The 17879-nt window shown below is 42.5% G+C and overlaps 1 protein-coding gene across 1 annotated transcript in view; it reads left to right on the forward strand.

Annotated features, from left to right (window-relative positions):
- The window catches only part of LOC133364999 (uncharacterized), a 23587-nt gene continuing 5708 nt past the window's right edge, over positions 1 to 17879 (forward strand). The window contains exon 1 of the mRNA XM_061586168.1: positions 1 to 1504. Coding sequence (XP_061442152.1) covers positions 637 to 1504 — 868 coding nt within the window. The 5' untranslated portion in view covers positions 1 to 636. The remainder of the gene's footprint in view (positions 1505 to 17879) is intronic.

Here is a 17879-nt window from a genome sequence, read left to right on the forward strand (position 1 = left end):
CCTGTGTGTCGTTGCCTCTCCCCACGTGCGTGTCGTTGCTTCTTCCTTCCCTGCGTGTCGTTGCTTCTTCCTTCCCTGCGTGTCGTTGCCTCTTCCCCGTGCCTGTTGTTGCCTCTCTCCTCCCTGGGTGTCGTTGCCTCTCTCCTCCCTGGGTGTCGTTGCCTCTCTCCTCCCTGGGTGTCGTTGCCTCTTCCTTCCCTGGGTGTCGTTGCCTCTCCCCACGTGCGTGTCGTTGCTTCTTCCTTCCCTGCGTGTCGTTGCCTCTTCCCCGTGCCTGTTGTTGCCTCTCTCCTCCCTGGGTGTCGTTGCCTCTCTCCTCCCTGGGTGTCGTTGCCTCTCTCCTCCCTGGGTGTCGTTGCCTCTTCCTTCCCTGGGTGTCGTTGCCTCTCCCCACGTGCGTGTCGTTGCTTCTTCCTTCCCTGCGTGTCGTTGCCTCTTCCCCGTGCCTGTTGTTGCCTCTCTCCTCCCTGGGTGTCGTTGCCTCTCTCCTCCCTGGGTGTCGTTGCCTCTTCCTTCCCTGGGTGTCGTTGCCTCTCCCCACGTGCGTGTCGTTGCTTCTTCCTTCCCTGCGTGTCGTTGCCTCTTCCCCGTGCCTGTTGTTGCCTCTCCCCTCCCTGGGTGTCGTTGCCTCTCCCCATGTGCGTGTCGTTGCCTCTTCCTTCCCTGGGTGTCGTTGCCTCTCTCCTCCCTGCATGTCATTGCCTCTTCCCCGTGCGTGTCGTTGCCTCTCTCCTCCCTGGGTGTCGTTGCCTCTCCCCATGTGCGTGTCGTTGCCTCTCCCCATGTGCGTGTCGTTGCCTCTTCCTTCCCTGGGTGTCGTTGCCTCTCTTCTCCCAGCGTGTCGTTGCCTCTTCCCCGTGCCTGTCGTTGCCTCTCCCCACGTGCGTGTCGTTGCCTCTTCCTTCCCTGGGTGTCGTTGCCTCTTCCTTCCCTGGGTGTCGTTGCCTCTCTCCTCCCTGGGTGTCGTTGCCTCTCCTCCCTGGGTGTCGTTGCCTCTCCTCCCTGGGTGTCGTTGCCTCTCCTCCCTGCGTGTCGTTGCCTCTTCCTTCCCTGCGTGTCGTTGCCTCTCTCCTCCTTGCGTGTCGTTGCCTCTTCCGCGTGCCTGTTGTTGCTTCTCTCCTCTCTGGGTGTCGTTGCCTCGTCCTTCCCTGCCTGTTGTTGCCTCTTCCTTCCCTGCGTGTCGTTGCCTCTCTTCTCCCTGGGTGTCGTTGCCTCTCCCCTCCCTGGGTGTCGTTGCCTCTCCCCTCCCTGGGTGTCGTTGCCTCTCCCCTCCCTGGGTGTCGTTGCCTCATCCTTCCCTGCGTGTCGTTGCCTCTCTCCTCCCTGCATGTCGTTGCCTCTTCCCGGTGCCTGTCGTTGCCTCTTCCCCATGCCTGTTGTTGCCTCTCTCCTCCCTGGGTGTCGTTGTTGCCTCTCCCCACCCTGCTTCTCACTGCCTCTCCCCTCAGCACAGAGGAAAAGGTCCCCAAATTATGCAAGAACAGACAAAGTCAATACTACAAGAGTAAGTAATTGTATTGGTAGAAATTATGATAGTACATAAGAAACAAGAAGTATATATATATATATATATATGAAATAGAGTAATATTAACAAAATATGTGCAAAAAAGACTCAGGGAACTTCCAGAAGATTTGTTTATTGAACATTCAACCTGATTTGTTTGCAGGGAGATTTGATGACATTGCATCAAAACAAGCCTTGTCCCTTTCCAGTGCATTTTCCTGTTACTTTTCTCATTGCAAAAAAATCTGATATTCAGTGGAAGGTTTGTGGCGCAAGACCCCCTCATCAACTACAATTGTATAACCTGAGTTTGCTGGTATGTGACTGAGTCCCACCCAAAACTAGTGGCAGTCTGAAAGTGCCTTCATGTAGTAGCCAAAAAATATATTGGAAATGCAAATATTCTTTTCAAGCTGAAGCTAAGAAGAATGTATTACAGAGTTGTTGGACGGGATCTCCAGATTACATTCTGTTCCTTTGCTTCATCAAAACCAATTCAGAAACGAGTGTGTAAATGCAACTCACATATAATAAATGAGTTCTTCTACATATCTTAGAGCACTATCACTTCTGCAAATATATCTGGATGCCTACTATGCAGGAAGTGAGGGGAAGGCAGAAGTGAAAAAGCTTAGGCCAGGGAGCTTGTGCCATCACCTCCTGGGGTTGGCCTGGAAAATATTCTGTATTTGTTGCTTATTCAAAATATTTTAAATGCCTCCCCCCCCCATCTGTATAATAGCAAAAGACAATTGGGTTGCATGATGAGGATCAAAAGTTCGCAACACTCTTCACCCCTCCATAACCCCAAGAAATTGGTTCTAAATTTAAACTATAAAAAAGAACAAATATGACACATTGGCTGTACATATGCATGCATGCATGTCCTCACACACAGAGCTAATTTTCATTTAGGCTGCCTATCTAATGCAGAAACATCATACATTTTGACTGTTATGTCCTTGAATATAAGAATCAAAACTGGTTATAGAAACAGCTAGCAGCCCTTGTTTGTGATCAGGGTGGTGGTGGGGAAAAGTCAGTGCAGTTATGAAGCCAAAATTCCACAGTGCAGTCCATAAAGGTGGCAACAACAGTGGGTCTAGACATCAAGCAACCTTTTTCTGATGACAAGTACAGATAGGCAGAAACAAGAGCCGTCCAAGAATTATGATCTGCACTGGCTGAGCTACATTCCAGTATTACCATGTACAACTGTATGTTTACTCCTATTGCAAACCATTGTTGTTATGTGCCTTCAAGTCGATTACGACTTATGGCGACCCTATGAATCAGAGGCCTCCAATAGCATCTTTCATGAACCACCCAGTTCAGATCTTGTAAGTTCAGGTCTGTGGCTTCCTTTGGAATCAATCCATCTCTTGTTTGGCCTTCCTCTTTTTCTACTCCCTTCTGTTTTTCCCAGCATTATTGTCTTTTCTAGTGAATCATGTCTTCTCTGTTGCGCTGTGTGTGTTTGTGTGCTTAATTAAGTTTAAAACAACAGAGCAGCAGCAGCAGAGTAACAGCAGATGTTGAAATGCAAGTGTGCCAGCGTGTGTGTGCGTTTACCTAAGAAAGCAGGCTTTTACCCTGCATCAGCATCACTGAGACTTGAGACTTAGTAAAATAAGAAAAGCTAGTTTATTTATAGAAATACATAGTAGATAGAAAGGCATACCTAGTTCTAACTAACTAGCTAAGTTGGAGGCGTAACACCCAGGTGCGGGAGTTAGCCCCATGCTAGGAGAGAGAGCAGAGACAGAGAAGAAAGGAAGGGGGAAGGGCAGAAGGAGGAGGGGCAGGTAAGCTTCCCTAAAGACTTAACAGTCTAGCGACAGAAGGAAGTCACAGCATCACAGGTAAAGGTAAACAAGCCTATCCATTTGGAGGACTCTAGCTCTATCTCCCTTCTGGAACACAAACAAAAGAATAAAACAGGAGTTGCTCTTGCCCCACTTCCAACATTCTCATGATGTGTCCAAAGTATGATAACCTCAGTTTCATCATTTTAGCTTCTAGTGAGACTTCTGGTTTAATTTGTTCTGACACCAATTATTTGTCTTTTTCACAGTCCATGGTATGCACAAAGTTCTCCTCCAACACCACATTTCAAAAGAGTTGATTTTTCTCTTATCCACCTTTTTCACTGTCCAACTTTCACATCCATACACAGAGATCGGGAATACCATAGTCTGAATGATCCTGACTTTAGTGTTCAGTGATACATCTTTGCATTTGAGGACCTTTTCTAGTTCTCTCATAGCTGCGCTCCCCAGTCCTAGCCTTCTAATTTCTTGACTATTGTCTCCATTTTGGTTAATGGCTGTGCCGAGGTATTGATAATCCTTGACAAGTTCAAAGTCCTCATTGTCAACTTTAAAGTTACATAAATGTTTTGTTGTCATTATTTTAGTCTTCTTGACGTTCAGCTGCCGTCCTGCTTTTGTGCTTTCCTCTTTAACTTTCATTATTGTCATGATCTGTGGGTGGGTAGGAGGTGACAAGGGAGGAGGTGGAGAGTGAGATGGGGTGGAGTGGAGAAAACAATTTTAAAAAATGGAGTGGAGGGAAAAAGGATCCGGAGGTCAAGAACATGGATAAAGGAGGAGAAGGAGGCAGAAGGAGAATGGAGATAAAGAACTGTGGAGGTGAAAGATGACAGCGTCTTGTGTATGTGCTTGCACTTGGCACACAAAGTGGCCTCCACCACCCTCTCTGGCTACTGTGCTGCATTTGCAGTATTTTAACTTTTTTTGCATCTCAGGGGAAAATGTTTGCTTGGGTGAGTGTCCCTTAGTTGGTGGCAGGGCAGGGTCCAGGAGGTGGTTAAGTGAGAGAGATTATTGTTGCTGGCTGAGGGGGGGTTGCTCTTGGTTTGACGTGCAAAGACCTGAGCTGTGACCTCTGCCTCCCCCCCACCTCCCTCACCAGCAGAAAGACCACTATTGCTATCTGATGGATAAAAAGAATTATTCTACTACCTCTGTATGTGTGTTTATTTTTAATGTTTTTTGGGCTACTTAGATGTGCAGCAGCCAAGGCCAGCACCTTGTAGATGTTTGTTTTTTAAAAAAGTAACTGAAATGTAATTGTAGTGATTACTGTTGAGAAAAAGTAAAATAATCAGTTACTTTCAGAGAAATTGTAATTGTAACGGTAATTACTACTTTTTGGGGCCATGTAATTGTAACTGTAAATTTTTACTTTTTAAAAGTAATCTTCCAAGCTCTGGTAGTGTCTGAGCATGTGAGAAATGTCACACTGATTCTCACACCCCAGATCAGGGAGAGGGGAATGCAGCTTTCTGTGATAAAGGCTGGGACTTAATGGAGACTTGAGTGCTGGCACATTATTTTTTTTTTAAGTGAATTCTAGAGGCCTGGCAAGCTGTGCTACTATAGAAAGAGCAGCTCTTCCATTCCTATTTGTCTTAGTAGGTGGAAAAGGTTGCAATCCTCTGCATTGAAAAAATATATATGGTCAGACTGTGTGTGTGTGTGTGCATGCATGTGTGCGTGCACACCCACCCACCCATCCATCCCTGGGGAGGAAATGAAGTAGGGTGATCTTTGGTGGGGAGATAGACGCTATTAAAAATACTTTTTAGCCTTTTCTGAATTGCTTAACAGAAGCTCTGCTGGACAACAGGGTGAGTGAGGCTGTATTCCAATATAACTTGATTTGGGAGTAAGCGCCATTTAACAGGGTGGGGATGGGGCTGAAAAATGCAAATACTAATGCCACAGCCTTTTCTACAGAAAGGATTGCTTTTATATATTTGTTCAGGGGAGGGAGCATTTGTTGTATTCAAATCCCTTTATTTCATCCTCCATGATGGCAGGCAGACACTCCCATTGCATTCACCCATTAAGACGCATACCCTGAGACCCAGAGGCAATTGAGATGAAGGCTGCCTCTCCTTGCTGACTCAACCAGAAAGTGAGCTAGTCTCTGGATATGGGACATTTTATAGAAAGAAACAGTCACTTTATGAAGATATAGAGGGAGGATCACATATTTAACACTGCAAAGCCACCAAATTGTCCAAAAGTTATAGGGTCATATATAAAGATGAGGGTGACTATATGGGGGGGGGAGCAAGGGGCAACTCTCAGCCTGAACACAGATTTTGTAAGAAAGGTGAGGATAATGTTGTGGTGGAAGCCACAAAAAGTCCACCAAGCCACTTCATAAGTCAAGAGAAAATAAGTCAGGCTATAGGGAGTCACTCTATACAGGATGACTATATGGGGAGGAATCAAGATGTACGTGTTCAGACTGCTTGATTAAATCACTCCAGATAAGGAAGGGTGGGCATGATCCATTAAAACATACAGCAGATCTAGAAATCTGCATGCATATTTAGTTCACCTCCCACTGTTTTATCTTTTGCAGCCTAAGACACTCCTCATGTCCACTGGACCCTGTTCTACACAATTGTCTGTGCCATTATTCCACAATTGGTTTGGGAGGTTTTTAATATAAATTATACAAAATATTGCTGCACTTCATATATTCAGAGAAACAGAAGCAAAAGGAAATACTGTACTACAGGAAACTTCACTAAAATTGCAAAGTAAATCAAACAAAATGAATATCTGAACTACATCAATTGTTTTAAAATTGTTGCTTCCTCCCTCCAGAAACAATACCAGCACAGCACATATTTGGTTCCTGTTATTTAGGCTGATTGAAGGTGTTGCCAACACTTAACATATGCTCAGAGGCACATGTTGCCAAATTCTTCCAAGCTACACAAAAAGCCAATTGAAACAGTGAACGTATTTAGTAATTCCTGCATTGAGCACGGGGTTGGACTCAATGGCTTTACAGGCCCCTTCCACTATTCTATGATTCTAGGTAAGAAAATGGGGTTCCTTTACAAGTTTGTTGAGAATTGTTTGATCATTTGCATGCTTACTGAGTTCAATGGGATTTACTCCCATGCAATCAGGTTTAGGATTGCAGCTTTCGATTTCACCCCATTAAACACAATTGGATTTATTTCTGAGTAAACATACATAGGGTTGTGCCATCAGATCTGCCCCAACATCCCTTTGACAACATAAAGAACAGTATTCACCCCTCAATGATTGCAAGTTATGATGGTACTCCAAAATCCTGCTAAGCCATTCATCATAAATTTAGATCTAGTTCAGGTATTGAGAGCTTGTAGCCATCCAGATGTTGTTGGACCCAAACTCCCCAAAGCTCCAGCCAGCATGGGCAATAGTCATGGCCAACTATGGGGATTGCAGCACAGCAGCATCTGGAGTTATGCAGAAGTCCTAAGTGCCTGACTTTACCATGACTATTTACTATTCCTGAATCAAATTAATAAACAGGGCTGCTTAATAGTATGCCTGCTTATTTGAATGAATTAACAATAAGATGTGTAGACAGACACAATTCAGTCATCCATGCCTATCTGGTATACAACCGGGATAGCCAACATGGTGCCATCCAGATGCTGTTGGAGTGCTAACACCCATCATCCCTGGCCTTTAGCCATGCTAGAGTCTTTGCCTGACTTTCAGTGCCTGAATAAGTTATCCAACTTAAGAATTGACACAGAAAGGAACCCAGGTTTGGGGTTTTCTCTGTTAGAAATTGTTTTCTGCAATTCCTTTTTCTTCAAGGTCTATCTGTTTAAAAAGATTAATAGTCTCTGAGGGGAAAGGGGCCATCTTAAGAGCTGAGAGGTAGGACAGAATCTTTCTGAGGGGGGAAAAAGGTAAGGAGAATGATATTTTGCACAGAGAAACCCCCAAACCTGGGATTCTCTCAGAACAGTTTATTTCCCAGAAGCATGGCCTGGAGATTTTCCTGACTTTAGGTGATTTTTCCCATCTTGGGAGTGAAGATGGGCTGATATGTTTTTAATTGTGGCTTATATGAGCCCCTCCCATATTTCACCTCCAAATGTCCCTTACCCCCAGCCACTTCCACTTCCTCCCTCCCTAATAACTCCTCCTCCTCCTCAGCTTCCCCCCCAACTCACCAGAGGCATAAAACTCTCACACACCCTTCCCTCCCTCTTATATTTCACCTCTTTCCTCCAAATACCACCATTGCCCCCAGGCAGTTCCTACTGCCACCTCCCCAAATCCTTCTCTTTCCATCTCCCCCCCCCCACCAGAGAACTTAAACTGCTGTGTACACACATGCACAGCACACATACACACACAGGGACAAATATTATCCACAAACTGGTGCTCTAGAGCAGCGTTTCCCAAACGGTGGGACTCCAGATGTTGGTGGACTACAGTTGCCATCATTCCTTGCCATTAGCCATGCTGGCTGGAGCTGATGGGAACTGGAGTCCAGCAACATCTGGAGACCCACCCTTTGGGAAACACTGCTCTAGAGCATCAACAATGGAATACTTATTTTGAACCGAAGCTAAAATCTGTTGTAGATCCACCCCATATAAAAACTGCTAAAATCAAAATCACAATTTAGAACAAAGAAAAAAAGTGAATTTCTGACTGTGCTTTTATCTGTTACAGCTGTATGTTTGACTTAAAACAGAATCAGGAAATTATCTCGAAATTTTTCATAATTTATGAGAGCCAGTGAAGTGAAGTGTAATGGTTAGAGTGTTAGATTAGGACCTGGGAGATCAGGGTTCAAATCCAACTTAGCCTTGAAGCTTGCTGGGTGACCTTGGGTCAGTCACAGTCACTCTGCCTAACCTCCCTCACAGGGTTGTTGTGAGGATAAAATGGAGGGAGGAGAACCATGTGTCCCTTGAGCTCCTTGGAGGAAAGGTGGGATATAAATGTAAAACTAAAATAATGTATAGCTGAATCCTATGTGCTGTTGTGTGAATACAGCAGGTTAAAGGGACAGGTCCATACTGTCCTGATACCAGAACATGGCCACAAAAGATGGTTTTGGACCAGTGCTAAAACAGAATCTCAGAAGCCAATGCTTGCCTTCTGCCCATTTTTGGTTCCAAAATGATCCCTTTAGATAATGCCAATAGTGCTTAGTTCTCATAGGTAAACTATAACAAATATAGTTTTCAAAGAGCTACAGGACTAATTCATTTGATATTCTGATAGTAAGAAGTCTTCCTGACTTTCAAACTCCAAATCTTCAATCTACTTTAGAATATTACTTGAAGTCTAACAAACATGCCTACCTTTAATGCACATGAACAGTCTCAATCATGCATAGAAAGAACATAAGATGAGAGGCTTAAGGTGGGTATTAAATGCTTCGCTTTTACAGTCTTAATGCCATCTGCTTTGCCATTTCTTGCAAACAATATTTGCCCTCTAGAAAATGCAGATGAAGTAGTTATCCTCCAAATGCCCTCTCTACTCCAGCCCCTTCCTTCCCGGTTATCCTCACCAGCTTTCTCCAGAAGCATAAAACTGTCACACCGGCTCCCTCCCATATGTCACCCTTCCCCTAACTGCCCCCTTTACCCCCAGCCATTTCTACCTGCATAGGGAGGAGGGATCTTGCTGCATGCTCACTCGTGCACACACACATACGGAGGCCAGGGAGGGTTCCTTCTCATCAAAGAGACAAAAAATGAAACAAACACCTGTCAGTCGAGGATTGTAAGAAGGGCGAGGGGAGAGAGAAAGAGCAAAGGGTGGAAGAAGCTGGAAGTGTTTGTCCTTTCCCAAGATGGTCTGGGATTGGGGAAGAAAGCTCTTAGGGCAGGGTATGCAGAGGTTTGCCTGATGTTGCTTCTCTCTCCTCTTTTGCTTACTTACACACACACACACACACACAGAGAGAGAGAGAGAGAGAGAGAGAGAGAGAGAGAGAACTTGTTCTCTCCTTGTAGGTGGCCAGAAAGAGCTCACATACTGACATCTTCTCTCTCTCTCTCTCTCTCTCTCTCTCTGTCCCTGACTTTGTAGCCGGCTGGAGAGAACTCCTTCTCATTTAAAAAAAAGTTCATGAAACAGAAACGTCTCTTGGTTGAGAGATGTAGGGAGGTGAAGGGAGAGAGAAGAGGGGAAAGGACTGGAGGAGTTTGGGGTGAGGCTGTCCTTTCTCTAGAGACCTGGGGAAAGAACAACTGCGACTGGGAAAGAAATTACTAAAAGAGGAGCCAGAATTGCACATTGCTATTTAATTTTTGCAATCCAGCTCTGGGCATTGTCCCTATAGCTTGGGGAGGGTAAAGGGGTGAACTGCAAACTGCAGGGGAAAAACTTTAAATCAAGCTGAAATATGAACAAATGGCTTCAACTAGTCTCTAATCAAGGCAAAAGGTAACAGAAGGGTTCAAGCTGAAGCTCCAAGGAGCTGAGTGAGCAAACACACTAGCCAAGGGAAAATTCAGCTGCAATCCAGTACAGTCTTACCTGGGAGTAAATCCCACTGAACTCAATGGAGCTTACTTCTGAGTAGTCATGCACTGGATTGCAGCCTTAGAAAAAGAACAGTTTTGAAAACAGAGCCCCAACAGTCATTCCACATGAACTACAAATATATAGCAACCCCAGAGAAAGACACAAGGACCCCATCTCCACACCAAGAAGACTTTTTTTAAAAAAAAACCAACAACCTTTGGAGATAGGAAACTATACAGAATTAATACTTAAAACCAGGCTACAAAACAGAAAGGAGAAACACAAGCCTGAGGCGTGTGACCAAGCCACTGTGGACACTACTTCACAGTGTGAATGGAAATGGAAATGGACTGCCTTCCAGTCGATCCCGACTTATGGCTACCCTGTGAATAGGGTTTTCATGGTAGGCGGTATTCAGAGGGGGGTTACCATTGCCTCCCTCTGAGGCTAGTCCTCCCCAGCTGGCTAGGGCCTGCTCACCTTGCCACAGCTGCACAAGTCAGCCCCTTCCTTGTCTGCAATGGCCACCTGGGGGGCAACTGGGCTCCTTGGGACTATGCAGCTTGCCCACGGCTGCACAGGGGGCAGGGCACGTAACCCCTGAGCCACTCACGGTGGGGGTCATCTTTAGCTGGCCCTTGACACCCAGGAGACACAAGCAGGGATTTGAACTCACAGACTCTGGACTCCCAGCCAGGCTCTCCTTCCTGCTATACTAGCTGAAAGCAGCAGTAAATGCTGCTGTGAGGCAGGCAGGGGACAGGAGGAGGGAGTCCCCTCCCCTTCCCCAGCTGTACATAGGCATGTACTGCACTATCCTTGACTTCAATGCAAATTTTCTTTAATTAATATAAAAACAACCATGCCTTTTTTTCACTTTTAAATGCTAAAGATGAAGCTCTGAGGATGGGGCAAACTCAGGGATAGCATTAAAGGTTTGTCTGCTGCCACCCCTAATTTTTAATGAATTCAAAATATAATGAGAGTTTTTCCAGAAAAAAAGTCTAAGAGGCCTTTTGATTTTTTTACCCGTTTTTCACTTTAACTTGTGGATTCTCTGTGGAGGGGCTTTGTATTGCCATGAAAACTTCAGGACGCTGAAGTTGGTTCCTAGTTCCCAGTTCCTTATTTGCTTGAAAGTTCAAAACACTAAAAAAAGAAGAACGTTTGACAGCTACAGCGTCAAGCCTAAGTTAACATGTCTCTGAACAACAAAATATATGCTGGGGTACCCTGCATGATATATTGCTGTGACTGGGGGACTCTCCCCATCAAGAATTACAATAAATTTATTCAATCAAAATCATCAGGCTTCTGAAATGGTCATAAATGCATAATGATGTCATAAAATTATAAAAAATAAATAACTGAGGGTGCCCACCCCACAATCTGCTCTGGGCCAGGACAAATCATACACCCCAGGAAAAGGGACAGTGTCCTCTACGACATGCCAGTGCATCCCATCTGGCCCAGACCTTCTGCTGGGCACAGGGCACGGATAAGGGCATTTACACACAACCAAAATAGACAAAAGCACGCAGGAAAAAATAAGTAACTGGAGATGCCCATCCCAAAATCTGCTCTGGGCCAGGACAAATCATACACCCCAGGAAAGGGGAGGGTGTTCTCTACGAGATGCCAGTGTGTCCCACCTGGCCCATAGCTTCTGCTGGGTGCAGACCATGAATAATGGCGTTTATGCACAACCAAAATGGACAAAAAGAGGCAGAAAAAAATTAGTAACTGGGGGTGCCCACCCCAAAATCTGATCTGGGCCAGGCCAAATCATACATCCCGGGAAGGGAGAGGGTGTCCTTTACAAGATGCCAGTACTTCCCACCTGGCCCATAGTTTCTGCTGGGTTCAGGGTACTCATAAGGGCATCTATGCAGAACTAAAATAATGAAGAGTAAGTAGAGAAAAATATGTAATTTGTGGAGACCACTCCAATATCTGCTGTGGGCCATGAAACATCATTCACCTGAGAAAAGGGGAGAATGTCCTCAGTGAGATGCCACTGCATACTGCCTAGCATGCCAGGTGGGAAGCAGTGGCATCTCATAGAGGGCATCCTCCCCTTTCCTGTGGTGTATGATATGTCCTGACCCAAAGCAGATTGTGGGGTGGGCACCCCCAGTTATTTATTTTTTTCTGCATCTTTTTTGTCCATTTTGGTTGTGCACAGATGCGATTATTCATGCCCTGCACCCAGCAGAAGGTTTGGGCCAGGCGGGACACACTGACATGTTATAGAGGACACCCCTTCTTTCCTGGGGTGTATGATTTGTCCTGGCTCAGAGAAGATTTTGGGGTGGGCACCCTCAGTTACTTATTTTTTATGATTTTACAACATCATGCATTTATGACAATTTCAGAAGCCTGATGATTTTGACTGAATAAATTTATTGTTATTTTTGATGGGGAGAGTCCCCCAATCACAGTGATATATCACATGGGGTGCCCCAACAAATCTTTTGGGGTTTAGAGACATGTTAACTGTGGCTTGAAGTTGCTGTAGCTGCCAAGTTTTCTTTTCTTTTTTAGTGTTTTGAACTTTCAAGCAAATAAGGAGCTAGGAACTAGGAACTAGGAACCTGCTTCAGCGTTGTGAAAATTCCAGGGTTGTAGAGCAAGCAATTCTGAGTTCAGCACTATAAGCCTTTTATTCTGAATTGTGGGTATGCAACACAACAGAATGGTGTGGGGGAGATATAATAAATTGTGGTGGCTATATAATAAATTGTGGATAATTGTATAATAATCTTTCATGTGACTTAGATAAGAGCTTATGTTGTTGTTCTGATACCTTTGATAACAGACTGAGAACTAATACTGCGAAGAATAGATTCTAATTCAGAGTTGAACACTAACATAATAAACTATGGTTGTGAGCTAGCTGTATCTCTGGTACTTAAAGCCAATTTATATTACCAGCAAAATGTTGGCTGTGAAACCAGGTAAAACATTGTCCCAAAAGGAGTGTTTGTAGTTACTTAACTACCTTCCACTGTAGAAAAATACAGGATATGTGCAGTGTCTTTTCCGTGTAGTATAGAAGAGATCTATATTTTTCGATGTTATTACTGTCAGGAGAGATTCTGAAGCCTTAAAGGTTATATGATAAAAAAAAATGTCTTAGTCAAGCCACAGCAATCAATTGTGTGCAGTGAAAAACTTTAGATTACAGAATATATGAACATTTTTAAAAAGGCACAGTTGCCTGGCAGATAAAAATTGAGAGCCAGAGCAGTTCTGGGAAGAGGCCTGTATCATTGGTATTCAGACATCATCTTTGTGAGACAAGGCCAAAACATTCGTTAACGAGCTTTTAAAAAAAATTATTACGTCCTTACTGGAAAACCAAGTATTTGACTGTAAACAGAAGTTCAATGAACTTTTACTAAAAGTTGAAAAGAAGGATGTGCTGATCATTTGACTATGCACTGAATGGGAACTCAATATGTCAATGCTAAATGTGATTTTATCCTTAAAATGCAAAATCTAAGAAAGAACTCACAACCATATTCCATATGTATTGTGCTGTCCCAGCAAGATCCAGTTTGTAGTGGACAGTTGTTGGATATTTTTCTTGTCAGGGTACAGCGCCACTTTTCATAATAATATGCTCAAGGCACTTTAAAATAAAATATAAATTAAACAATCTGAGACTTGATAAAAATGCAGCAAAACAAGGATGGTCAAAATTACTACAGCAATCATATACAAACTATAACACACATACATCCACACACAGAGAGTTATTGATTCTTTACAGCTAGTTTTGTGCCATTGGCAGAGTCCAAACCTGTACAGGACTCTTACCTAGGCAGAGAACCCCGGCACACAGAGAACTGCCCCTATGCAGGAGTTCTCTTCTATAGGCACAATCCACCAGAAAGTTCTACAGATTAAGCTTAGTTGATTGCATTTTGTGGCACAAAATGCTTTGTAGTCACAGCAGGGAATCAATTCTGCAGATGTGATGTATTTCCTAAATAGCAAATGAGAAAGAAGCAACTGCAAACTAACACACTGCAGCCACTGGGTTGCAGCAATTACCTAGTAACTATTATTTCACTTCTTGCTCAAATATATCTTATTTGTGATCTTATCTATATTTCCTTTCTTGCAAATCTCCTGCTCATGCAAGGCTCAGAGATACTAATTGATCATTAAGAAATCACAAGTTTGAAATAGAAGAAAAAGATTTAAACATGCTAGATGTTGATGCATTTATATGAGTGATTTCATTCAACAATTTCGCTGACAAATTCAGCTTATATGTATGATTACAACTCAAAACAATTTGAGGCAGCAAGTAGTGGGGCTTAATTCAGTTAATATTGTTTTCCCTCTGGACAACTTAGAAATAACTAGATCTGAAACCTCAACATTATTTATTATTTAGAAAATATTTATACTTTGTTTTTGTCTAGTGGATACCCAAAGCAGTGAACTACCATAACATAAAATTAAAGCAATCATACCATAGAAGTTCGAAGGCAACACCAGTTTCTATCTAAACATCATCCAGCATAAAGTATCAACTGAAACCTTCCCCAAAGGACTGGTGGAAAAGGAAGGTTTTAAAAGCCAGTTCATGGTGCAACCTGGCACATAAGTGGAATACCACTGAGGAATGGGATCAAGCAGCCAGTGTGCATGTTCTCTCTCATCATGTGTCAACTCTCTTATGTGCCTGGGGGCCTGTTATGAGAGGTTGGAAAGATATTTTTATGAACCTCGTCTGGAAGGAGGAAAAAACAAGGGTCTCACAAAAAACTTTATCAAGACCTACCATACTTGGTGGGGTGTCATTTCCTTGCATTAAAACATATTACGAAGCAGCAATGCTTGTGTACTTGACGACCTGGTTTCACCCAGACAAAACTATAATTTTAGAACAAATTAACATCTCTACAGAATTAAAAGATTTGCTTTGGCATCACAATAATTTTGATATGAATTTACTTAAAGCCAAATGTAACTTGTTTAACGTTTGGACTAAATTTAAACTGTGCCCAGAATTCTCACCTTTAATCGCTGTTACGTATAATGAGAAATTTGAGGATGAATCACTATTAGGAGATCTTTCATTTTGGAAAAAGTACCATCTGACAGAACTTGTAGACTATTTAATGAAGGAAGATTTAAAACCTTTACTGAAATTAAAAATGAAATGCAACAGGCACAACCCTCCCTCTTACAGTATTTACAGTTTGAGACTATAGCATTAAAACTCATAGTGAAACATGGTCCATTGAGGCAGAAGTCCATAACTGAATTTTTATTATGTCAAAAGAACATACTGAGTAAAATGTACAAAGTTCTGATTAATCTAAATGTATCAAGTAATACATATCAGAGTAAATGGGAACGAGGACTAGGTCAGCAAATAATGCCACACAAATGGAAATGGGTTTGGCAAAATGCACCTCAATTAAGATATAGTACAAAATTGAAAGAAAATGTTTTCAAATTCCTACTATACTGGTATCTGACTCTGGCATGGCTGTCCTGTGTGTATAATTGTACTCAAAGTAACTGCTAAAGACATCAAATGCAAAACACAGACGTGTTACATATTTTTGGTCCTGACCCCGCACAAAAATGTTTTGGGAAATAATCATAAATGAAATGGAATTCGTAACTGGACATAAATTACCAATTTTGCTATTTGGTTTTGTCAAGGACTTAGTACTGGTGATCCATCTGCTCATTGCTGCTAGAATGACAGTCTCTGCTAATTAGAAAAAAGTAAGAACCCCTAAAATTGATGAATGGTTTTTTAAAATCTGGGACATAATTAGTATGGTCAGGTTGACATCGTTTATTAGAGTTAGAGAAGGAAAAGCTGTAGACAATTCCTTTGTAGAAAAGTGGTCCTTATTTATTGGATATTGGGCTAATAAAACACAGCATGGAGCTCAACCATATGTTTTACTCAATTCAGTCTAGTCATGAACATCAGAATGTCAAGAATTGCAGCTATACAATAAACTGAAATATGACCTAATACATAAATATATGTGAACGTTTGGATTTTATTGAATTAATCAACTTGAAACCATTGTCTAACTGTATATATTATGTAATGTTGCTTTTCCTTTTTCTCTCCCAATAATGAGTTATAACATAAAACACACACACATATATATTGTTGTTTAAGTTTATATTGTTACTTATTTTTAGAGTTATTCTGTGAAATTGTGTGATGAAACATGGGTTAGGTACAAATTTCTCCTTGTTCCATTTTGGATGTGCAATAATATTTGTAAATTTGTACAGCCCTCAATAAAACATTTTTTGGGGGGAAAAGAAAGAAAAGAGAGGGAGGGAGTGCTTGGTGGAGCAATGGTTTGCCTTTAATTGACTTATTACAAAACAGAATCCTACTACGATTAAAGGTTATCATTTCAAGAGGAAAGAGAATAAACATAGTTTGAGCTTATCTTCATATTTGTCATTCTTGTATATAACTATACTTATTATCCACCAACTCCTCTCCCAATTGTATTCTGTCCTGTGCTCTTATAAAATGTGTCAGTGTTGCATCATCATCATCATCATTTTTATCATCTTTAAAAAACCAAAACAGCCCTTGCTCACTGTCTTATCATTTAATAGACATGATACAAAAGAAAAAAAGAATGGGGAGTGGATAAACAGCTGCATACTTCACATGCAAAAGGTCCAAAATTCACCTTCAGATAAAATAATCACAGACTGCAAGATCAAGAAAACCCTCTGCCTAAGATGACAGAGAGCTGCTATTCGTCTAGAAATAGGGCTGGCTCACATGACACAGCAAGCCAAATTATGGCTTATCAAGAGCATGCAAATGTGCACGTTCCTGGAGAAAAGCTCACCGCGGCCTTTCTCCTCCCTGGTCCTTTTTACTGCCACACCACATTGAGCTAAACCGAAGTTTGGCTGAGGATAGTTAAGCTATCTCTTCACTCACCATGAGAAATAGCCAAGAACAAACCTTGGCTACAGCTCAGGGCTAGTGAGCAGACAGCTTAACCACAAGCCTGATTTAGACAACATGCTTTGCTAAACTTGGCTTAGCTCAGCATGGCATGGCAGTAAAAAAGACAACAAAGTGACTGCAAGCTCCGTCTAGGAGCCTACACTATTGTGCAGTATCACTAAGCCAATTAATTGAGTTGGGTGGAGTTATGATAAGACAGTAAGAGGCAGTTTCATGTGTGTCTTGACAATGTATACAACATGTAACCATTAATGAAATGTACCACAGTGGAGATATGCTTGGAATCTAAATGTTCTCAAGAGACGCAGGATAGGCTTCTGCCCAAACATTTAAAAAGGAGACATATATATTCAGTTTAATGCTCTAAGTATTTGAATAGTGCTAGATATGGAATATTTTTAGAAACTGAACACAACACTTGATGCTTTAGAAGGATTCTCCAAGGCCTGAGATTCTGACTAAGGATTTCCTCAAGGAAAATTTCTTCTCTGGTGGATGAGAAGTCAAATGCAAACTTATCTCAGTGTACCTATACCTTTTGGCTTTTGATTGAAACAGTGAATATGGTTACATTAGTTCCTGTCACAGCTGTAGCAGATGAAAGATGGTTGCCTGGGCTTATATGTATTAAAAGTATCAAAGCACAGAAACACGAAGAAAACTGGGAAAGCTCTGCATGTCTGGGGAAACCCAAACAGGAGGCCAACCCTTTGAAATATTGAGGGCGATTGGTATAAATCAGATTGGCCATCACTGACAAATGCAATGTTTATGTCCGCTCCACCGTTTTGGATAATGACTATGTTTTCATGCCCAGGAAAACATGAGAAGTCAGTGGAAGTCACTTCTTGATGCATATTGAGCAAATAGGGCTCAGCAGGACAGTGCTCCCAGCATAACACACAACCTTAGAAAGCTAGCACAGCTTCTGCTCCCACAGCCTGACAATTTTGGAGTTTTTCTCAGCGATGGTGCCTTAGGCATTTGCTTTGACTGCTACATCCACATACTAGTTTTGTATGAAGCACAAACAAAATATCCCAACCCAACCGAAA

The sequence above is a fragment of the Rhineura floridana genome, chromosome 10 (assembly GCF_030035675.1).
Source record: "Rhineura floridana isolate rRhiFlo1 chromosome 10, rRhiFlo1.hap2, whole genome shotgun sequence".
NCBI classification, from domain to species: Eukaryota; Metazoa; Chordata; class Lepidosauria; order Squamata; family Rhineuridae; genus Rhineura; species Rhineura floridana.